Source organism: Pithys albifrons, chromosome 10, assembly GCF_047495875.1.
Source record: "Pithys albifrons albifrons isolate INPA30051 chromosome 10, PitAlb_v1, whole genome shotgun sequence".
Classification (NCBI taxonomy): Eukaryota; Metazoa; Chordata; class Aves; order Passeriformes; family Thamnophilidae; genus Pithys; species Pithys albifrons.
In genome coordinates, this window is record NC_092467.1 from 32,832,603 (window position 1) to 32,855,723 (window position 23,121).

The following is a 23,121-nucleotide window of genomic DNA, read 5'->3' on the forward strand; positions in this document are numbered from 1 at the left end:
CTGGATCAGCAAAAGCCTCCTGAAAACGCGGCAAGAGGAGGAACAGCCTCACAACAAAAGGGGGATATCCACTGCAAATGGTGCTGTTTGGTGTAGCCCCTTCCCCCGGAGCCGCTGGGGGTGGTCCCTGGGGAGGGAGGATGAGGAGCCGTGCACGGGGTGGGAGGGCTGAGCACAGCACAGACTGAAACCAGCCCGGCGTTTCGGAGAAGAGGATGTGAGGGGTGAGGCTGTGGTTTGGGTCTCGCTGGGCTCCACTGAGTGTCACCTTCACAGGGAAAATCCCAGGAGAATGTCACCTGCAGGGCTGGGATTCAGGAGCAAAGGAGCCTCGCAAGCAGAGAAAAGCAACCAGATCCAAAGGGGATCTAACACAGGAGATTGGTCATTGCTGCTCAGCAACACGACCAAGCCTTTCCTGGACAGAGAGGAATCGATCTGGCCACAAGAATATTAGAAAAAACACACAATTCTTAACTTCTGAATGATGCAGGTATTTTGTCTTGTGCATCATCCCTATGATTTCCTAGAGCAGGTGATTTCCACGCTGTCCCTGTGGATTCAGCTCTCCATGGATGGTTCTCTGTGCAGGAGGAGGCAGAACAATGGTATTTACCAAACTAAGTGACTCATTTCATCCTGCTGGGGAAAGGCCAATTCAATGAGAGTCCCCAGCACACACAGGGGGTGGAAAACTAACGGAGCCAGAGCAGAGGGGACCTGCAGGACTGAAAACAGACACTCCTGAGCAGAGTTACTGCTCCTTCTGCTGCTGCTGCTGTTCCTTCAGCACTGCCAGGGGCACAACTCCACTGCCCAGGCATCAGGAACCAAACACCAGAGCTGCTCAAAGTCATTGACTTTAGAAGGAAGTTACAGAGCTCTTGGAGCAAGTCCAGAGGAGGCCCCGGAGATGCTTCAGGGCTGGAACCCTTTTGGAGCCAGGCTGGGAGAGCTGGGGGGATCACCTGGAGAAGAGAAGGGTCCAGGGAGACCTGAGAGCCCCTTCCAGAGCCTAAAGGGGCTCCAGGAGAGCTGGAGAGGGACTGGGGGTAAGGGATGGAGGGACAGGACACAGGGAATGGCTTCCCACTGCCAGAGGGCAGGGCTAGGTGGGATATTGGGAAGGAATTCCTGGCTGGGAGGGTGGGCAGACCCTGGTACAGGTTGGGCAGAGAAACTGTGACTGTCCCATCCCTGGGAGTGTCCCAGGCCAGGCTGGACAGGGCTTGGAGCACCCTGGGCTGGTGGGAGGTGTCCCTGCCATGGCAGGGGTGGCACTGGGTGGGCTTTGAGGTCCCTCCCAACCCAACCCATTCCAGGAATCTGTGATTCTGTAATTTCTAACAGACCCCCTCAGCTCTTACATTCACAGCAGTGCTTTGGTCTCTGCCCAGCTCCTGACAGGAGTCTGGAGTCCCCAAAGCCCAGCAGGGCTGGGGCTGGTGGAGCTCAACCAGCACAGCTACCCCTGAGCCCTGGGCATGACTCTGCACCCACCAGTGGCCTCTTGGTTTGTCACACACAGCTGCCTGTGCCACCACCCAGCACCACCCAGCACCACCCAGCACCACCCAACATCACCCAACACCACCCAGCACCACCCAACATCTGTCAGGCTCTGGGGGCTTTCCCCAGCTCTGCTCACAGACTCACAGACTCTCCTCCCAGGCAACTGATGACTCTGGACTTTCCTTGACATCACCCCGTGCCAGGGGCACGAGGGAGGGTGGCACAGCATCCTCAGGACACCAGGGAGGGTGTCACAGCATCCTCAGGGCACCAGGGAGGGTGGCACAGCATCCTCAGGGCACCAGAGAGGGTGGCACAGCATCCTCAGGACACCAGAGAGGGTGGCACAGCATCCTCAGGACACCAGGGAGGGTGGCACAGCATCCTCAGGACACCAGAGAGGGTGGCACAGCATCCTCAGGGCACCAGGGAGGGTGGCACAGCATCCTCAGGGCACCAGGGAGGGTGGCACAGCATCCGCAGGGCACCAGGGAGGGTGGCACAGCATCCTCAGGACACCAGAGAGGGTGGCACAGCATCCTCAGGGCACCAGGGAGGGTGGCACAGCATCCTCAGGGCACCAGGAAGGGTGGCACAGCATCCTCAGGGCACCAGGAAGGGTGGCACAGCATCCTCAGGGCACCAGGGAGGGTGGCACAGCATCCTCAGGGCACCAGCAGCTCCACTGACAGCAGGACCTTGGGCTCTGGTTCTTCTCTTTGGCTGTGAGGACACACCAGCTGCAGGGATTTCTCCATGGTATGTAAGTAGCATGTGCTCAGCAGAAGTCAATGAAGAAAGAATTGTAGAAAAAACAACCAGAATTTGGTGCTAAAAATTAAGGGAAAGGGAAAAAAGAAAAAGGAGAAAGAAAAAAAAAAAGAAAGAAAAAAGAAAAGGAAAAGAATAAGAAAACAAGAAAAATGAAAAAATAAAAAAGATAAAGGGAAAAATTAAAAATAAGACGAGGGTAAAAGAAGAGAAAGGAAAAATTAATAAAGATAAAATATAAAAGAAAGGAAAAATGTAAATTGCCGAAGAGAAATGAAAAAGAAAGATAAAATATAAAAGAAAGAAGAGACAAAAGAAAATCAGAAAAAATAAAATGAGAAGAAAAAGAAAACAAGAAAAAATAGAAGAAAGAAGAAAAGAAGGCAGCAACTGCATTTTACGGAGGGTAATGGAGTGGGGACTTTCAGTTTAGCTGCCTGTCACCGCGACACAGAACTCACCTGGGCCACCTGATCGGCATCTTCCTTTAAACACCCCAGGGGTGAGCGAGGCAGCCCCGCTCAGCGCTGCCCGCCGGGCACGGGGGGCCAGCAGAGACGAGGAACCAACACCCCGGCTCGGCGACAAACACGGGATCGGATTCCACATGTCCCTAAAGGTGTCCTGGTTCACAATCAGCTGAATCCTGGTCCGGCCTCGTGGAGCTGGAGCTGTGCGGGGAAGGGCTCTGAGAAAAGGGAAAGTGCAGCACCAACTGATGAAGACAAAGGGGGAACAAGAGGTAAAAGAAGCTGTGGATATTTGGGATTTCGTGGGGTTCGGGCTCACCCAGCTCACTCTTGGCCCGTTGATGGTATAATGGCAGCTCTGGAAAGGAGCCCAGACGTTGCTCGAGGATTTCGGAGGCTCAAAGGCAGAGTTTGGGACTCTTGGAGGCTTCAAACTTTGTGCTCCCTCTGCTCCTTCAGTTCAGCCCCCAAAATACCTGCGCTGTGACTCAAGGTAGGAAAATGTGATTGTTTTCAGTCAGAAAACCAAACTGATGTTATTGACGCCCAGAGAAAGAGAAGGTACAATAGTGGTAAGATACTGACTACTGAAAGCTCTGCTAAATGTGGCAGCAGGTTGTGAGTGTGCTGAAAAAAATTAAGAGAAAGCAAAAACCCTGTTAAAGAGAAGATAAAAATCAGCGTGGGTGCCTCTCTGGACAAGCCCCTTGCTCTCAACAAGAGAGGCTGGGCTTTATTTTATTTTATTTTATTTTATTTTATTTTATTTTAATTTTATTTTATTTTATTTTATTTTATTTTATTTTATTTTTCCTTTATTTTTCCTTTATTTTTTCCTTTCCTTTCCTTTCCTTTCTCCTCTCCTCTCCTCTCCTCTCCTCTCCTCTCCTCTCCTCTCCTCTCCTCTCCTCTCCTCTCCTCTCCTCTCCTCTCCTCTCCTCTCCTCTCCTCTCCTCTCCTCTCCTCTCCTCTCCTCTCCTCTCCTCTCCTCCATTTTCTTTTTTTTTTCCTTTTTTTTCCTTTATTTTTCTTTCCCCCTCTCCCCCGTCTCCCGTTCCGGGGTTCTCTGGGGGTTGGCTCGGGCCGTTCCGTGCCCGCCGCTCACATGCGGGATCCGCCGCGCCCGGAGCGGCCGCGGGGCTGGGGGTGAGTACCGGGGGGGTGCGGGACGGGCATCCCCGCGGGCCCCGAGGGTGGGGATCCGTCCCCGCGACGCTTTTCGCTCCTCAGGAGCGAGTTCCTGCTGCAGGCACTGGAATAGCTGCGCGCTGGGAAAAGCGGCATCCCGCGGATTGGGTGCCCGAGGGTGCTGCTGCTCCGGGATACTGCCTGCCCCGGGATACTTCCTGACCCGGGATACTCCCTGACCCGGGATACTGCCTGCCCCGGGATGCTGCTGCTCCGGGATGCTGCTGCCCCGGGATACTCCCTGCCTCGGGATACTGCCTGCCCCGGGATACTCCCTGCCCCGGGATGCTGCTGCTCCGGGATGCTCGTTTTCCAGGGGATGATGTTGCACTGGGATGATCGCTGCCCTGGGATGCTGCTGTCCTGGGATGATCCCTACCCCGGGATGCCCCGGCCCCGGGATGAGCCCTGCCCCGGGATGCTGCTGTCCCGGGATGATCCCTGCCCTGGGATGCTGCTGTCCTGGGATGATCCCTGCCCCGGGATGCCCCGGCCCCGGGATGAGCCCTGCCCCGGGATGCTGCTGTCCCGGGATGATCCCTGCCCTGGGATGCTGCTGTCCCGGGATGATCCCTGCCCTGGGATGCCGCTGTCCCGGGATGATCCCTGCCCTGGGATGCCGCTGTCCCGGGATGATCCCTGCCCTGGGATGCCGCTGTCCCGGGATGATCCCTGCCCTGGGATGCTGCTGTCCCGGGATGAGCCCTGCCCTGGGATGCTGCTGTCCCGGGATGAGCCCTGCCCTGGGATGCTCACTATCCCGGGATATCCCCTGTCCCCTGAGACAGAGCTGCCTAAGGAGAGCAGAGCCGATCCTGTGGGAGTAACTGTCCCTTTCCTCCATACCAAGAGGTCTGATTAAGTCCTCCACACTTGGTAGTTTTGGGACGAGCCCCCGGCCCCGGATGGGATGCCCCCAAGGCCATAGGATGCCCCAGGTGGGATGCCCCCAAGGCCATAGGATGCCCCCAAGGCCGTGGGATGCCCCAGGTGGGATGCCCCCAAGGCCATAGGATGCCCCAGGTGGGATGCCTCAGGTGGGATGCCCCAGGTGGGATGCCCCCAAGGCCATAGGATGTCCCCAAGGCCATTGGATGCCCCAGGTGGGATGCCCCCAAGGCCATAGGATGCCTCCAAGGCCGTAGGATGCCCCAGGTGGGATGCCCCCAAGGCCATAGGATGCCCCAGGTGGGATGCCCCAGGTGGGATGCCTCAGGTGGGATGCCCCAGGTGGGATGCCCCCAAGGCCATAGGATGCCCCCAAGGCCATAGGATGTCCCCAAGGCCATAGGATGCCCCAGGTGGGATGCCCCCAAGGCCATAGGATGTCCCCAAGGCCACAGGATGCCCCAGGTGGCATGAAGAGCATCCAGGATTTCAAGTAGTAATGCTGGGAACAAACTACTTTCAAGTAGATTGTTTCCAGCATGTCATCAAATCATGACAGGTCAGGAGTTACAGAAAGTGCCTGTTGGTGTATTCAATATATTGTTCCAATATATTCCCACTGCTCCTATAGCTCTGCAGGGGAAGGATTAAAAAAGGGAATTTTTGTTAATGCTGGTTATAAAAAGTATTGGAAAACACTGAGCTCAGTTTGGGTTGAGCTTGAATAATTTTTGCCAGACATTTGTGCTCAGAACTTCCTGTGCTGTGTCCATCATGAAATCAGCATTTGGGATTTTTTTTTAAATTGTAAAGTAATAAACCACAAAGGTCTGTAAATTATATCCCCACTCTTTAAGAACTGGTAACAGGGATCCATTTCTTTGTAGGGAGCAAAATGCCATTTGCTTGGATCGTGCCCTCAGCACTTTGGCTGCTGATGCACTTCACAGCAGGTAAGATGTGCTTCTTTTCCTTCAGAGAAATTATCACTTTAAGGGAGCTAATTAGGGTGGTGTTTTTTTTTTCAGTTTCTGTGTGGAATGCTGGTGAACATCCTCCTTACTGGAGAGCAAAGAGCTGCTAATAAGTTATGAAGGGAGGTGATTTAGTTTAGTTCAAGTTAGAGGTGTTGGTTATTTGAGGAAACTGCTCCTCAATGAGCTGCCCTGAGACTGGCAGGGCTCGTGAACAGGAAGAGAAGCTGTTCCAGCACTTGCACAGAATCCCAGAATGGTTTGGATTGGAAGGGACATTGAATCCCACCCAGTCCCACCCCTGCCCTGGGCAGGGACACCTCCCACCAGCCCAGCCTGCTCCAAGCCCTGTCCAACCTTGGACACTCCCAGGGCTGGGGCAGCCACAGCTTCTCTGGGCACATGTGCCAGGGCCTGCCCACCCTCCCAGCCAGGAATTGCTTCCCAATATCCCACCTATCCCTGCCCTCTGGCACTGGGAAGCCATTCCCTGTGTCCTGTCCCTCCATGCCTTGTCCCCAGTCCCTCTCCATCTCTCCTGGAGCCCCTTCAGGCCCTGCCAGGGGCTCTCAAGTGTCCCCAGACCCTTCTCTTCTCCAGGTGACCCCCCCAGCTCTCCCAGCCTGGCTCCAAAGGGGCTCTGGAGCATCTCTGTGCCCTCCTCCAGGCCTGCTCCAGCAGCTCCATGTCCTTCCAGCACTGCCTGCCTTGACTTTCCTGGCACACAGACCCTCCCTTGGCCCCCAGTGAAACCAGAGTTCTGGTGGATTTTCCCTGGGGTCGTGCTGGTTTCCTGGTGACTGGTTGGGGCCCGTGGTTGCTGACCCCAATTAATCAGACTGGGCACAGCAACACCCCACGAGTCACAGTGCAGAGACAGGAATTCTTGGATTAGATTCCTGGGGAGACTCTTCCTTGAGCACAGCACGTTGTACAAGACAAGTGATGAATCCTTGTGAAAGAATCACAAAATCAGCTGGGTTGGAAGAGACTTCTGAAGTCAGCAAGTCCAACCCTTGATCTAAACCCACTGTGATCACCAGATCATGGTACTGAGTGCCACATTCAGTCTCACCAGGATCCCATTGGCCTTCTTGGCCACCTGGGCACACTCTGCTCATCTTCAGCCTCCTGTCAATCCAAACCCCAGGTCCCTTTCCCCCTGGGTGCTCTCCAGCCACTCTGTGCCCACCCTGAGCTGCTGCAGGGGGTTGTTGTGCCCAAAGTGCAGGACCTGGCACTTGGCCTTGAAGGGTTTGCTTTGTGTTGCAGAAGCCTGCAGGAGGGGCATCATGACCTCCAGCAAAGCTGCTCGTGGCTCTGCAGAAATCTGTGGCAAAGGGAACATGACAGCCAGCACCGCCCGTGCCATCCCGTGTGGCACCAACGTCACCCTGTCCTGCCACCTGAGGGACCTGCGCCCACCTGGCAGGTGCAGGGTGGGCATCTTCCTCAACGACTCTGGAGTCAGAAGCCGTGGCCCTTCAGTGAGCAGAACATTTCTGGTCAACACCCATGGCAGACACACCTTCACGTGCAAGACGGTGTGTGGGGACACTAAAAGTCTCGTCTGTGGCATCGACATCAAGTGTGGAAGTAAGGAAAGTTCACTGGTCATTATTCCAGGTTCTCAAACGTTTCCTGTGGTGCCTCAGAGCCACGTGGTGGAGACTGGCAGTGGGTGGCCTTGTCCAGCACCTTGTCCAGCAGAGCTGTTGTCTCTGAGGGGCTCGTTGTGTTTAAAATCCTCCTGGCTGGAGCTGTGCAACCCTGTTATTCCAGAAGGAGTTCACTGGTCATTATTCCAGGTTCTCAAACGTTTCCTGTGGTGCCTCAGAGCCACGTGGTGGAGACTGGCAGTGGGTGACCTTGTCCAGCACCTTGTCCAGCAGAGCTGTTGTCTCTGAGGGGCTCCTTGTGTTTAAAATCCTCCTGGCTGGAGCTGTGCAACCCTGTTATTCCAGAAGGGACAGATGCTAAACCAAATTGCCTGCCCAGAATAACATCCTCCCTCCCAGACATTTCCTAAAATGTCTCTTCCCAACATCTTTAAGGAAAAGCCAGGTTGGAAGGGCTCTGAGCAGCCTGGTCTGGCTGAAGAGGTCCCTGCCCGTGGCAGGGGGTTGGACTGAACGACCTTTAAAGGGCCAACACAAAGCAGTCTGGGATTTTAAGACTGATACAGGAATATCTGTTTAAGATCCCCCAGATGAGCCAGGAAATGTGTCCTGTATCCAGACTGGGATGGATGGCCACCCCCTCTGCACCTGGGACAAAGGAAGGCTCACCTACATCGACACTATGTATGTGATACGGTGAGTAACGAGGCCATGGAGGTGCTTTAACCCCTCCACCTCCTGCAGCAGCTCAGACCCCTTTTCTGGCCATGCCCTGCACCAGGTTGGCCCCTCCTGGGCTCAGCAGGTAAAGAGGGAATGCCAAGACATCCCTTTGGAATGGGATCCATGTCCCCACACACCCAGGGCTTACCTTTGGTCTGCAGAAGAGCAATAACCAAACCTTTGCCTCCTGTTCCAGGCTCTCCAATGGGACACACGAGTGGTGCTTTTCAGAGGAAAGTCTGAATGAGACCTTTGGGTCTCTGGCTCTGAGCAGGTTGAATTTTGACTCCAATTACACCGTGGTGGTTTCTGCCTCCAATAAACTGGGAAATGCTTCCTCACAGCCACTCACCTTCATGTTAATAGACATAGGTAAGGTCTGATTCTCCCCCTCTGAGGCAGTCCCAGCCCTTTGGGAAGAGCTGAGAAATTCTGGGCATTTTCTTTTTTAATCTCTTGGAAAAATCATCCATCCAGGCTAAATTAAGAACTCTGTTTCCCACCCGACCCCATTCCAAGCCAGGCTGTGTTTCTGAGCAACCTTTACCTCTTTCTGTTTTATTTCCAGTGAAGCCACATCCTCCTGACTTTTCAGTGGAATTTGACAGTTCCTCTGCCACCAACTGCACCTTTTATTGGCACAGTGAAGCACAAGCACAGCACTGCAGGCTGAGATACCGTCCCCTCCCCAGGCACTCCTGGAGCACGGTAATCCTCTTGGGGATGAAGGAAACTATGGACCTGCTGGAGAAGAGGAGGCTCCAGGGAGACCTGAGAGCCCCTGGCAGGGCCTAAAGGGGCACCAGGAGAGCTGGGGAGGGACTGGGGACAAGGCATGGAGGGACAGGACACAGGGAATGGCTTCCCATTGCCAGAGGGAAGGGATGGATGGGATATTGGGAAGGAATTCCTGGCTGAAAGTGTGGCACAGGTTGGGCAGAGCAGCTGTGGCTGCCCCATCCCTGGGAGTGCCCCAGGCCAGGCTGGACAGGGATTGGAGCACCCTGGGCTGGTGGGAGGTGTCCCTGCCATGGCAGGGGTGGCACTGGAGGGGCTTTGAGGTCCCTCCCAAGCCAAACCAGTCTGGGCTTCTGTGATTCTACAAAGCTTTGCTTTTATTTTAAGTGGCAAAACAAACCTATTGCTGGAAGTTGAGTCAATCACACAACCAGAGACTTTGTTATTGCCACATAATTAACTGAGGGTTTTTCAGATGAGGCACTGCAAGCCTGATGATTCATTGCATCATTCTCTGAGTAATTAAACCTGCCTCAGATCAGGGTTTCCCCCATTATTTTTTAAAGCTTCCCGTGGGCATTTGTAATTCAGCCTGTCACTGCCTTCCACCTTTGTCTCCTCGTGAGTTTAATCTGACATTTTCTTTATCTCCCTGAAAGGTTGAAACCTTCAGCAGTGACCAATTCCATCTCCATGGGCTGGAGCCTGACACAGCCTACGAGTTCCAGGTGAGCTGCAAAATCCACCCCGAGCGAGGGCTGTGGAGTGACTGGAGCACGAACCAAACCCGCACCCCAGAGGCAGGTAAGGTAACTCAAACCAGCACTAAACCTGCCCAAACCCGGGCCTAACCCTGGCATTCAAGGGGTACCCTCAGCTAATGAAGTAAAGCTGCTGCTGGGCTGGTTTGTGGGCACTCTGTAGCTCCAGAGATGGGCTGGTTTGTGGGGACTCTGCAGGTCCAGTCATGGGCTGGTTTGTGGGGACTCTGTAGGTCCAGAGATGGGCTGGTTTGTGGGGACTCTGTAGGTCCAGAGATGGGCTGGTTTGTGGGGACTCTGTAGGTCCAGTCATGGGCTGGTTTGTGGGGACTCTGCAGGTCCAGTCATGGGCTGGTTTGTGGGGAGTCTGCAGGTCCAGAGATGGGCTGGTTTGTGGGGACTCTGCAGGTCCAGAGATGGGCTGGTTTGTGGGGACTCTGCAGGTCCAGAGATGGGCTGGTTTGTGGGGACTCTGTAGGTCCAGAGATGGGCTGGTTTGTGGGGACTCTGTAGGTCCAGAGATGGGCTGGTTTGTGGGGACTCTGTAGGTCCAGAGATGGGCTGGTTTGTGGGGACTCTGTAGGTCCAGAGATGGGCTGGTTTGTGGGGACTCTGCAGGTCCACAGATGGGCTGGTTTGTGGGGACTCTGCAGGTCCACAGATGGGCTGGTTTGTGGGGACTCTGTAGGTCCAGTCATGGGCTGGTTTGTGGGGACTCTGCAGGTCCAGAGCTTGGCTGGTTTGTGGGGACTCTGCAGGTCCAGTCATGGGCTGGTTTGTGGGGACTCTGCAGGTCCAGTCATGGGCTGGTTTGTGGGGACTCTGCAGGTCCAGTCATGGGCTGGTTTGTGGGGACTCTGCAGGTCCAGAGCTGGGCTGGTTTGTGGGGACTCTGTAGCTCCAGAGATGGGCTGGTTAGACCCTGAGATTAGCTAGACCCTGAGATCAGCTCAGTTGGTTAAAACTTGGTTGTAACAACGCCAAGGTCATGGGTTCAATCCCCTTTGTGGGCCATTGACTTAAGAGTTGGACTCCATGATCCTTGTGGGTCCTTCCAACTCAAAATAGTCTGTGATGCTGTGAGACTCTGTGGGTCCAGAGCTGGGCTGGTTTGTGGGGACTCTGTGGGGACTCTGTAGCTCCAGATCCAGAACCAAGAGAACAGTAGCTCCTGTAGGAGAATTGCTTTTCTAATGAACAAAAGATGAATCTGTTCAAGTTTCTTGCAAAACAGGAATTTCAAGAGTTCTCTGAGAAGAGCTGTAGAAGAAGGGGGTTGGAATAAGGTGATCTTTAAGGTCCCATCTAACCCCAACCATTCAGTGATTCTCTGATCTCCTTCTTGGCTTTGGTTGCCCTTTTTTGTGAATTACTCCCAGCCCTTCAAGCCTGGGCCGTTATTACTCAGCCCCTTCACCACCGTGAGAGCATCAGTTTCTGTAAGAAGCATTGATTGATGCTGGAGGTGTGAACTTCTCCTTCCCTCCCCCACCTTCCTCTCACGAGTTTTCTCCACCTTCTCATTGCATTCTGACTTGCCATGGTGTTTGTGGTCACCACCCCAGTCCCCAGCCCTGCTGCTCAGTGGGAATGAGAATGTTTTCAGCTGGTCAAGGAGCACTTTGTGTCCCCAGACGAGGTGACAGCAAGGGGAGGTTGCAGATGAGAAGCTCTGGGACCTGATGTTTCCTCTTTGTGGAAGGAACTGAAGTTTCCCACACGAATTGACTTGTTGCAAATCCAGAATTGCACCTTCCCAACAGGATATTCCTTTTCCTGTTTCTGTTAGTGTGACCTGCCTCAAACCTGCCTTCTGTCAGCCCTGTTCATAAGTCAGCACATCTTCTTTTTCCAGCTAATTCCTGTGGTTCCTGAGCTTTCAGATCCAGGCTGGAGCCCAGCAGCTGCAATCCCATATCCCACTTTTCCTGCTCTGAGCTCACCCCTTGCTGTCTCTGGTTTGGTTTCTGCTCTTGCTGCTGCTTCTTGTTTCTGTTCCAGTCACTCTTTGCGGTTCCTACAGGACAAGCTGCTCTGAGTGTTGCTGACATGGAGGGGTTTTGTGTCTTTGAACACAGCAAAGAGCAGCCCTGTCCTTGCTGGACTCCCCATCAGCTGCCCCCTGCTCTGCCAATTAGCAGCAATTAATATTGGAATTTGATGAGGTTTTATTAGTGAGGGACCTTGAAGAACTGAGCTCTGTCATCTTCTGACACATCAGCTTCCTTTCCATGTATCTCTAGTTCTGCATTTTTGGAGCACATTCACCAGCCTGAGCTTTGCTTTTGGGTCATTTCAGGTTTATTCAAACCATCAGGAGCTTCCAGGCTTTTTGTGATTATAAGAATTGTGGAAAGAGCAGAGGCTTTGAGCTGCCTCCAACCAGATCCTGTCCAGGTGCTAAAGACATTCCTTACCTAGAGCCAGACAGCAACATCCCACAGATCCCACAAAACCCTGATATCATCCAAGGCTGCCTGTTGTTCCAGGATTGATGGAGCCAACCCCAAGGACCTTCCTGAGCCTCAGCCCTGTGCAGAGACAAGAGCTAACACTGTCCTTTTGGGATGTGGCTTTCTCTGGGAGCCACTCCAGCTGCCCAGGGCAGGATGAGGTCACCAGCAGGGCAAAACCCCCTGCTGGGTTTGTGGCTTGTTCTCCTCATGGTCCCCATCACCAACGGGCTCAACCCAACAGCAAACATGGACTACCACATATTGCATCATTTCAGGGACACTTTGAAATTTTCATTTTCACAGAGTTTTTACCTCCTCTGCCCACTCACTGTCTCCCTTGTTTGCTCCAAAGCACAGTCACTCATGCTGCCCACCTTCTGCTTCCCCAGAGCCGAGGGGGACCGTGGACCTCTGGTACCGGCAGCAGGACGTGGGCTCTCAGCAGCAGAACATCTCCCTCTTCTGGAAGGTAATTCCAGAGAACCCTGAGCAGAGGCAGCAAGAACCAATGAGTTCAGAGGGGGAGCTCCAGTTTATGTCCTTCAGGGAGGGATGAACCCTGTGAGAGCACAAGGCTTGGCCAGGGCCATGGACTGGGGTCACCTCCCCCAGGGCAGAGTCTGCAACACTTTTCTAACTGCAGTTTCAGAGAAATCCGGAATGATTTGGGTTGAAAGGGATCTTGAAGATCCAGCCCTCTTGTTGCACCCCCTGCCCTGGGCAGGGACACCTCCCACCAGCCCAGGGTGCTCCAAGCCCTGTCCAACCTGGCCTGGGACACTCCCAGGGATGGGGCAGCCACAGCTTCTCTGCTCAACCTGTGCCAGGGCCTGCCCACCCTCCCAGCCAGCAATTCCTTCCCAATATCCCATCTATCCCTGTCCTCTGGCAGTGGGAAGCCATTCCCTGTGTCCTGTCCCTCCATCCCTTGTCCCCAGTCCCTCTCCATCTCTCCTGGAGCCCCTTCAGGCCCTGGAAGGGGTTCTGAGGTCTCTCCAGAAGCTTCTCTTCTCCAAGATAAACAAGGGACAGATAACAACCTTACAGACTTCCTAAATTGTTTTCTAATTAACACCTCCCTCTCCTCCTTCCCCACCTCCTGGTGGTTTTCCACAGCTGCCATAGGTAGGTGGTCAGGACAGGAGCTCAGGGAGGGCAGGTGGACACCATGGCTCGTGTTCTCCACATGGGTCTGGTGCTTGCAGAGCTATTCCAGCTCTGCTTTCCTTAAATCATTTAGAAGGAGAAGCCCTCTCAGACCATCAAGTCCAACCACTCTCCCAGCACTGCCAAGGCCACCTCTGAGAAAGGAAGAGCAGAGCAAAGAAAAATGGGGGAGGCAGAAAGGGAAGTTTTTTACAATAACCCCTTAGAGTGATGAAACTCTCCACAATTTAAGAGCTGGATGTAGTTTGGACCATGGAAAGGGTCCCTTGGGGTCACTGCTGTGTGGAGGGATCAGGTCAGGGCTGTTGTACAGCAGGAAGAGAAGGGGTTCAGAACCACACACCCCAGAGTTTCTAATAATAAACCTGCAGAGCAACAACTGGACAAACTCAGAGTGGTGGGTTGTCCCTGGTGGGCAGAGCCTCCTGCAGCTGTGGGGGCCAGGACCCCCCAGGACCCCCCTCACCCAGGTCAGATTAAAACCCCACTGTCAGGTAAGAAATTCCCTCCTCTATCTTCCCCTCACGACCAGAAGCACCAGAGCAGAAGTGAAAGCAGAAGTTCTCCCGTGACTCTGTGACCCCAGACATTGTGGCTTCAACCTGCAGACCTTTATCTTGCAGAACTTTCTTTATCAGAAGTGACTTCCTGCAGCATCATTCATAAAACGGGGCTCTCAAGAGCCTTTATAGTTCTCACGACAGCTGAGAGCAAAACATCCTACCAAGGGCTGTGCTCCTGTTTCAGGCCAGCACCCAAGAAGGGTTGCAAATTGAATTTCAGCAGCTTTCCAGAGTGGTTCCAGTGCTGTGTCTGTCCTGAGCCACTGCCAAGGCACCTCTGACGCTGCATTTTCCTGGTTTTGCAAATGCTGCATTTTTTAATGGCAAAAATCCGCCAAGCAAATGAATTCATCAAAACATCAGGAAACTGTGAGACCCTGAGATCAGCTCACCTGGTTAAAAACTTGGTTGTAACAATGCCAAGGTCATGGGTTCAATCCCCTGTGTGGGCCATTGACTGAAGAGTTGGACTCGATGATCCTTGTGGGTCCTTCCAGCTCAGAATAGTCTGGGATTCTGTGACTGAGAGTACAAGTGCAGGTACCCAGAGGGGAGGGAAAACCAGGGTGAGGTGTTGATGGGACAGCACAGACTGTCAGGGTTGTGTGTTCTAAGTGGTTCAATTTAAATAACCTTTTATTGTGGGTTTAAATAAAATCCAGATTTTTCTCCAAAATCAGAAATTGCTCATTTTTAAAAATCCAGTTGCAGCCAATACTCTTTTTTTTTAACCCCTTGGAAGATTTTGGATTGAATTCAGCCCCAGGGCAGGAGGGGGATGAGAGTTTCACTGTCCCCAGCTGGGCTGCTGCTGCTGGAAAATCCCCCTACACTGGAATTAAATGGGAAAAATAAAGCATGGAATTATTTGGGTTGAAAAGGACCTCAAAGCCCACCCAGTGCCACCCCTGTCATGGGCAGGGACACCTCCCACCAGCCCAGGGTGCTCCAAGCCCTGTCCAGCCTGGCCTGGGACACTCCCAGGGATGGGGCAGCCACAGCTTCTCTGGGCACCTGTGCCAGGGCCTGCCCACCCTCACAGCCAGCAATTCCTTCCCATTATCCATCTGAACCAGCACATGGAACCCCAAGATGGTCTGGGTTGGGATCTCAGAGCCCACCCAGTGCCACCCCTGCCATGGGCAGGGACACCTCCCACCAGCCCAGGGTGCTCCAAGCCCTGTCCAGCCTGTCCTTGGACACTCCCAGGGTTGGGGCAGCCACAGCTTCTCTGGGCACCTGTGCCAGGGCCTGCCCACCCTCCCAGCCAGGAATTCCTTCCCAATACCCCACCTATCCCTGCCCTCTGGCAATGGGAAGCCATTCCCCTTGTCCTGTCCCTCCATCCCTTGTCCCAAGTCCCTCTCCAGCTTTCCCAGCTGGCAGCATTTATTCCAGAGGACAGTAACAAATGCACTCTCCTCACAGGCTCTGAGCAAGTCAGAGGCAGGAGGAAGAATCCTGGGGTACACGGTGACCTTTGAAGCCCTGGAGCAGCAGAGCCCTCCCACAGAATCCCACCACACCACCCAAACCAGCTACTCCAGACTCACACCAAGAAGGGGCTACAGGATAACAGTCACTGCCCAGAACTCCCGGGGCAGGTCCCCCCCTGCCTCCACCCTGACCCACCTGGGCATCCAGGGTAAGGCTTCTGCTGGGGCTGGATCACTGGCAGTAACACCAGGGCCCTGCTTTGTGCCACACCCTGGGGATCGGCTCTCCCATCAAGGGCCACCTCAATGGATCTTTGGGATCTGCAGATCCAGTTTTCCCTGAGGTCTCCCTGGAGCCTTCTCTTCTCCAGGTGACCCCCCAGCTCTCCCAGCCTGGCTCCAAAGGGGCTCCAGCCCTCAGAGCACGTCTGTGCCTCCTCTGGACTTGCTCCAGCAGCTCCACATCCTCCCTTATGGCTCCATCACGACAGTGGGGTGTTGGGATGTGCTGGGGGCAGCATCTTCTTGGGGTCTGGGGGTGGCACACCAAGCAGTGCTGGGGGTGTTCAATGCAATCTGCTAAACCATGAGACAGAACGTGACTGTTCCTATCAGCACAAACCTCACCCTCCCATAAACAAGCTTTCCTTTCAATGATAATGTATTTTTTATGCTTCACACGGTGCCAAAGTGGATGAGACACAGTAAAAGCCTTAATATCAAACTTGATGGTTCCACCTGAGCTTATGGCAAGTTTGTGCTGACAGTGTTTTTCTCTTTGGGGGCTCTTTCTGCCCTGTAAGATCTCCCTCCTCCTCAGCAAGTCTCTGCAGTGGCCATGGGGAACAGCAGCATCCTGGTCAGCTGGAACCCCCCCCTCAGGTCTGCCGTGCCCGTCAGTGGGTACGTGGTGGAGTGGGCAGAGACACCGAGGAACCCACACCTGGAGCCCCAGCACACCTGGGCAAAGCTTCCCCCATCCAACCTGTCTGCAGTGATAGCAGGTAAATGCACCCCAGGAGAGGCTGGATACAGCCAAGGGACCTCTTCATTTGGGAAATAGCTCAGGGAACAAGACAGGTTTGAATTTTGCCCTCAAGGCCAGGTTGGACAGGGCTTGGAGCAACCTGGTCTGGTGGAAGGTGCCCCTGGCCATGGCAGGGGTGGAATGAGATGGGCTTTAGGGTCCCTTCCAAGAATTTCTCCCCAATTTCCAATCTAACCCTGCCCTCTGGCAGTGGGAAGCTACTAATTTTCAGTTTAATGCCCAGGAAGGCTCTGCCAAGATCACAGAGATTTCTTTCCCTTCTTTATGAAAGACCTATTAATAATCAGAGGCTCCATCTCAGATTTAAGCAGCTGATGCAAATACTTTGACCATAACTACAAAAACTTCAAAAAGTAACTCTCCACTTGTAATTTTTTATCTAGAACACATCAAAGATTACACGTGCTACCAGATCCACGTGTGTGCTCTCTATCAGGGCAGAGCTGGACAGGCAGCATCGGTCAGGGGATACTCCTCAGCACAAGGTAAATCACAGTGATGCTCTTCCAGATGCTTTTAATCCAGCTTAAGCTCAGCTTTCATGGCCAGTCCTGTGTCTTGCAGCCCCATCAGCTGGACCCCAGGTGTTCCCCACGCCGCGGGGCTCGGGCGTGTTGGTGTCGTGGGAGGAGATCCCCGCAGCCCAGCGGGGCGGCTGCATCACCGGGTACCGCGTGTACCTGCGGAGCGAGGGCAGCCAGCGCCGCCCGCAGGCCTACGGTGGGTGTGGGGCTGGCAGGGCTCCTCCCGCCCCCTGTGGTTACTGAAGGGCTCGGGTGGGATCAGTCAGATACTCGGTGTGTGGAATTATCACATTTCTCTCTACTTCTTCTTCTTCCTCTTTAGTCTTCTTCTTATTCTCCTCCTTCTTCTTCATTTCCTTTCTCTTCTTCCTAATATTTTTCTTCTTTGTCTTCTCCCTCTTCCTCTTTATTCTTCCTCTCCTTCTTCCTTCTCCTCTTATCCCTCCTTACTATTATTCCTCTTCCTCCTTTTCTTCTTCCTCTTCTTCTTGTCCTTCCTCCTCTTATTCCTCCTCCGTGTTTCTTTCTCTTCTCCTTCTTCTTCCTCTTCTTCTTCTTCCTCTCCTTCCTCTTTCTCTTCCTTTTCCTTCTCTTGCTCCTCTTCTTCTCCCTCTTCTTCACCTTCTTTGTAATTTTCCTCTTCTTCTTTTCTCCTCTTCTCCCTCTTCCTCCTTATTCTTTCTCTTCTTCTTCCTCCTCCTTTTATTCCTCCTTATTCTTTCTCTTCTTCTTCCTCCTCCTTTTATTCCTCCTTATTCTTTCTCTTCTTCTTCCTCCTTATTCTTCCTTTTCTTCTTCCTCCTCCTTTTATTCCTCCTTATTCTTTCTCTTCTTCTTCCTCCTTATTCTTCCTTTTCTTCTTCCTCCTCCTTTTATTCCTCCTTATTCTTTCTCTTCTTCTTCTTCCTCCTTTTATTCCTCTTCCTCCTCTTTTTCTTCCTCCTCCTCTTTTTCTTCCTCCTCCTTTTATTCCTCCTTATTTTTTATTCCTCTTCCTCCTCCTCTTTTTCTTTTCCCTCTTCCTCCTTTTTTTCTTCTTCCTCTTTTCCTCTTAACTTCCTTCAGACCTTCATTCCAGCTGACCACAAGCCCAGTGAGCGCCCCCGTTCCCCGGTGCTGCGGTTCCTGACGTGCCTGTCCCGCTGTCCCGTTTTCCCGCAGCCGTTCCCGCCGGGCCGGGGCCGGGGCCGGGGCCGGGGCCGGGCTCGCTGTACCTGCCGGACCTGCGGCCGGGTTTGCTGTACGAGCTGTGGGTGACGGGCAGCACCGCGGCCGGGGAGGGCCCTCGGGGCAGCAGCGCCCGGCTCCGCCTGCCAGGTACGGACCCTGTGCCCGGGGGGTGTTCTCTGCAGCCTGGGAATGCTTTCCCTGCTCCTCTTTAATTACTGGAGATCTCCAGGGGTTCTTCAGCCACCGGAGATCTCTTGGTGTTCTTCAAACGCTGAATATATTTCTAGTTGCAGCTAATTTTAAGATGTGGCATCTCTTTCTTTGCCTTCGAGTTCCTAGCTCTACACCAAGATGTTTTCTTGGAGCTGAAGGGCAGCAGGGTGGTTTATTCACAGAATGACAGAGCAGTTTGGATAGAAGGGACCTTAAAGCCCACCCAGTGCCACCCCTGCCATGGGCAGGGACACCCCCCACCAGCCCAGGGTGCTCCAAGCCCTGTCCAGCCTGGCCTGGGACACTCCCAGGGCCTGGGAATCCCTCTCCAGACAGGGAGCAGGGCTGCTCTGGAGGCAGGTTCCTCCCATGGACTGGAGGAGAAATCCAGGGAGGTGAGCAGGGGGGGAAATTGAAGAAAACAGGACACCTTAAAAGAAGGTTTGCTGGTGTAAAATCTGGATTTGGGAAAACTGCAGTAAAGCAGAAACCACGCTGGGATGTTTTGGGAGTGGAAACAGCACTCAGGCCATGACTGTTGTTGACCAGTTACAACCAGTATACTGATGTTTTCTAATTCCTCTGCTGAGGCTGAATGAAGGGTGCTCTGTGTTTCAGCTGCTGAGGGCTGGATGACTCTGGTGCTCACCTGCAGCTTCTTCGTCTTCTCAGCCTGCGTTTGTTCTCTGCCTCCAGCAAGAAAAGTGTGAGTGGATCCACCTGTGATGTTACAGTAAGGCTGGAATAGTTATTAGAAGGGATTAAACCCTGGACTGATTTGGGCTGGAAGGGACATTAAAGGTCAGTTCCACCCCCTGCCATGGGCAGGGACACCTCCCACCAGCCCTGGGTGCTCCAAGCCCTGTCCAACCTGGCCTTGGGCACTCCCATAGCTGGGTCAGCCACAGCTTCTCTGGGCACCTGTGCCCGTGCATTGTAATCACCTTCCTCCTAATAACAAATTAAACTGATCCTCTTTTGATTTAATACCATTCTCATTTGTCCTATGGGATGGTCATGCCCTTTCAGTACACCCTGGGGAACAGCAAGGCTTGTTTGGAATGAAGGTTTGAGAGTATCTGAATTACAATAAAAACACCTACTGAGATTAAAATGTGGCCACAGTCCATAAATATTGTCAATTTTTAAGCCAGAGTTTAAACTCTGCTTCCACCAAACCCAAACTGAATTAACTCCACCCAGCCAGGGGCTCTGCAGGTCCCTCCGAGGGGAGGTCTGGGATCACCCCACACCCCTGGGTTACTCCCACCCTGCCTTTGGGTTATTCCCACCACACTCCTGGGTTACCTACCCCATGCCCCCAGGTTATTCCCACCCCACTCCCGGGTTATTCCCACCCCACTCCCGGGTTGTTCCCACCCCACTCCCGGGTTGTTCCCACCACACTCCCGGGTTGTTCCCACCCCACTCCCGGGTTATTCCCACCCCACTCCCGGGTTGTTCCCACCACACTCCCGGGTTATTCCCACCCCACTCCCGGGTTATTCCCACCACACTCCCGGGTTATTCCCACCACACTCCCGGGTTGTTCCCACCACACTCCCGGGTTATTCCCACCACACTCCCGGGTTGTTCCCACCACACTCCCGGGTTATTCCCCCCACACCCCCGGGTTGTTCCCACCCCACTCCCGGGTTGTTCCCACCCCACTCCCGGGTTATTCCCCCCACACCCCCGGGTTACTCCCCCCCGGGGAGGGGCACACGGGGCTGCGGGTCCCCCGGTCACTCCTTGAATCGCGTTCCTTCCTCGCAGGCTCCACTCGCTCCTCTCGGCGCTGCTCCCGCAGTGGCAAAGCAAAGCCATTCCCGACCCAGCCAATGCCACGTGGGCCAAGAGCTTTATGGCTACCAAGGTAAATTAAAGGGGTTTTTCATTCTAATCCCACAACCTTCAGAAAAAGCAGCGATTGGAGCCAGGCAAGGCAGTAATCTCCTAAAGCAGCAAATCCAGCAATCTCTGGCAGAGGATAATCTCCCTCTCGTATTAGCCCGGGGGATGCGCTGGCGAGGCACATGCAGGAGGGATGCAGAAATCCTTGTTTTTAGCGGGATGAGCTGCTGCGGGGCGGCGTGTCCCAGGATACGCCCCACAGAATTCATTCTGTGCCTCTCCTCAGGGAGAGCTCAGCTCGCCCTCCAGCCTGTTCCTGCCCAGCACCGTCGGCTTTGAGGAGCCCGAACCGACGCCGGTGGAGGACGCGTTTGTGCCGCCCGAGCCGCCGGGCCTTGGGGACAAGTTGCTGGTGGGCAGCGCTGGCAGCAGCGGGCACGGGGACTGGGCACCGGAGAGCCCGGGGCCGGAGCCGGGGGACGAGCAGCAGCTGCCGGAGCTGTACCAGAGGCTGGTGGTGGAGGCGATGGAGCTGCCGCAGCCCGAGCCCGGGTACATCAGCAGCCCCGGCCCCGCCGAGCTGCCACCGGGCACTGAGCCCGCCGGGGAGCGCCCCGAGCTCCAGTGCCACCCGCTGTCCCTCTTCCCCGCCACCTTCGTGCCACCCGCCCTCTGCTGCGAAGGGAACCTCACTCTGGACAGGGTGAAACTCAGCTGCAGCTCCTCCCCACGGGGGGTGGGCGACGGGAGCCCGGCCTGACTTCTTGCACTTTATGAAGTATTTCAGCACAGACAGTCCAGTCCCTTGCACGTGACACCTGGAGGTGACAAAACCCCCGAGTCACAAACCTTTCCAAGTGTCACCTGCAGCTCCTCACCCACAGCACTCAGGTGGAACATGACACAGCTGGGAATGCCAGAGCTGCCTTTGGGCTCGGAGGTTCACTGATCACTCAGGTTGCCCCCAGCCCTGTCCCACCACCTGGACACGAATGGCCCAGCCTGGCTGGATCCACCCCAGGAGTCAGAGCTGTGCCAAACATCATTTCAAGCCAGAAAGGGCAAGGAACTACAAGAGAGAGGGATGAAAGAGCTGAGCATCCAGCCCCAGCAGGACAGGGGCTGCAGCCCTTGCCCCTCCACTGGCACTAAATCAGAGCTCCCAGTGCCACCAGTCCCGTGTGGGCACTGGGGGACAGGGCTGGAACTTCCTGGCTCTGTTCAGGGAGGGAGGATTCCTCCCCAGAAACAAGAGCAGCAGGCAGCTCGTGTCCTCAGTCAAATGGATTGTTGAGAGGAATTATAATCATTTATTGAAGTATTCTAATTACAGGTTTGAAGTGTGTTACACATTTAATGACTTTGTTTATGAGATGTGTGTATATATAAATAAAGTGTTGGAAATCTGAAATTGGTTTCCTGTTGTTTTCTCCAGTCAAGCTCCAGGGCTGTGGCACAGCTTTACCCAGAAAAAGGTGTCTTTAAAAATCAAACATTGCTGCTAGAGATGAAGTAGTCCAGGTCTGAACTTACCTGGAGCATCCTCCTCCTCCTCCCCAGGCTCAGGTGGCCACTCCCCATCCACTGACAACTACACGAGCTGCTGAGCAGTGGCAGAACTGCTGCTGAAACCCTCCTGTGATGCCACCAACACAGAGCATCTCCATGGACAGCCATTATCCCACTGGCAGAACAGCAAAGGTCTCCTGGCAGAGCTGGGACAGAGATGCACCTGCACCCTGAGGCTCATCCCCCAGCACTGGGCTGTCCCCACTGCCTTGTGTGTGGACAGACAAGGGAAACCAAGGGCAGGTTTGAGGGATCTCTGTTGGCCTGTTCCCCGATTTCATTCCAGTTTTGGCTGTGTTGCCCCTCCAGGAGGCCCCCAGCAGCACTGCCATGTTCAAGGCCAGGCTGATTCCCACCACTCAGCTCCATCCAGCCTGTGACACCAGCCCTGCAGGCCACGGGGTCCATGGCAATGTTTGTGCACAGGAGCTTTAAGGCTTGTTAGGAATGTGAAACTCAGCACCAGCTCTCTTTGTGCTCAGTTTGCAGCAACCTCTGTGCACTTCCCTTCCATGCCCAGGAATCCAGCACAACATTCCCTTCCTGCTCCCTCTGGACACCCACAGGCTCCCCAAAGAACCCAGCCCCAGTGCCCTGCTGAGACATGGAATCCCACACTGGTTGGGGTTGGAAGGGACCCTGAGGATGATCCAGTCCCATCCTGTACCATGGCCAGGGACACCTTCCACTCTCCCAGGTTGCTCCAAGCCCTGTCCAATCTGGCTTGATGGTTCCGTGTTTGGTAAGCAGAGCCTGCAGGCAGAGCCTGTGATTCTCCTCCTGAAAGCAGCTTTTTGGGGACAAGGAACAGAAGGAAACTGAAGCCAGCCCAGGTCACTGCTTTCCCAGAGCAGAGGGAAAGGCTGTGGGGAAACATGGCATGAGGAGAAGCAGCAGCACAGTGTGCCAGTCTGGTGGGCTCACAACCCACCAGAGCACACACTCGAGGGCTCCTGCACAGCACAGAGTGTGTCTGGGATGGAGGTGGGTGCTCCAGGACCTGCAGAACCCACAGCCACTGGGCAGCCCCACCTCGGGATTCCACCCTGGGATCCTTCTCCTTCCATGGCAAAGCTTATTCCTCCTGCCAGGAAGCTCAGCAGTCGCTGGAGGATGGGAACACTCCTCGCTGCCCACGTGGCTGGAGCTCACCACGGGCACAGCAGAAACTCTGCATGGGAGGAAAACGATTCCCAGACGTGCCAGAAAAGACACAGGACAGAGCCCCTCGCTCCAGAGGGGGATGTGCCCACTGGGATGCAGCTCAGGGCAGCTGTCCATTCCCAGGGCAGGTGACAGACACCCCATTCCACCCACACTTCCAAGTGGGTGTCACAGCAGGCAGGGTTTGATCTGCAGCTCCCAATAAAGCCACGTGTGAGGAGGCTCCACAGCAGCTCTGCAACCAGCCCTGCTCAGGCAGTCACCAGGAATTTAGTTCCCAATTATGCTTTGGGATAAGGTTTCAACCCTGGGA

General features: G+C 54.3%; 1 protein-coding gene across 1 annotated transcript; it reads left to right on the forward strand.

Moving 5' to 3' along the window:
* Positions 1 to 1,527: 1,527 nt before the first annotated feature.
* Positions 1,528 to 21,470, forward strand: IL12RB2 (interleukin 12 receptor subunit beta 2). Its single transcript, XM_071565164.1, has 16 exons — positions 1,528 to 3,025; positions 5,717 to 5,782; positions 7,076 to 7,399; positions 8,004 to 8,118; positions 8,342 to 8,517; positions 8,714 to 8,853; positions 9,543 to 9,687; positions 12,490 to 12,569; positions 15,259 to 15,475; positions 16,070 to 16,270; positions 16,698 to 16,799; positions 16,879 to 17,034; positions 18,000 to 18,155; positions 18,840 to 18,927; positions 19,998 to 20,097; positions 20,362 to 21,470. The coding sequence occupies exons 2-16, from the start codon at positions 5,725 to 5,727 to the stop codon at positions 20,833 to 20,835; spliced, it is 2,532 nt and encodes an 843-aa protein (XP_071421265.1). The 5' UTR covers positions 1,528 to 3,025; positions 5,717 to 5,724; the 3' UTR covers positions 20,836 to 21,470.
* The last annotated feature ends 1,651 nt before the right edge of the window (positions 21,471 to 23,121 follow it).

What these genes read in the sequence shown, in the direction of transcription:
- IL12RB2 (XM_071565164.1), top strand. Translation starts at nt 5,725, where the DNA reads ATGCCATTTGCTTGGATCGTGCCCTCAGCACTTTGGCTGCTGATGCAC. An exon ending in GCTGATGCACTTCACAGCAG is followed by an intron (nt 5,783 to 7,075) that starts GTAAGATGTGCT and finishes TTTGTGTTGCAG; the next exon opens with AAGCCTGCAGGAGGGGCATC. An exon ending in AGAGCTTTATGGCTACCAAG is followed by an intron (nt 20,098 to 20,361) that starts GTAAATTAAAGG and finishes GCCTCTCCTCAG; the next exon opens with GGAGAGCTCAGCTCGCCCTC.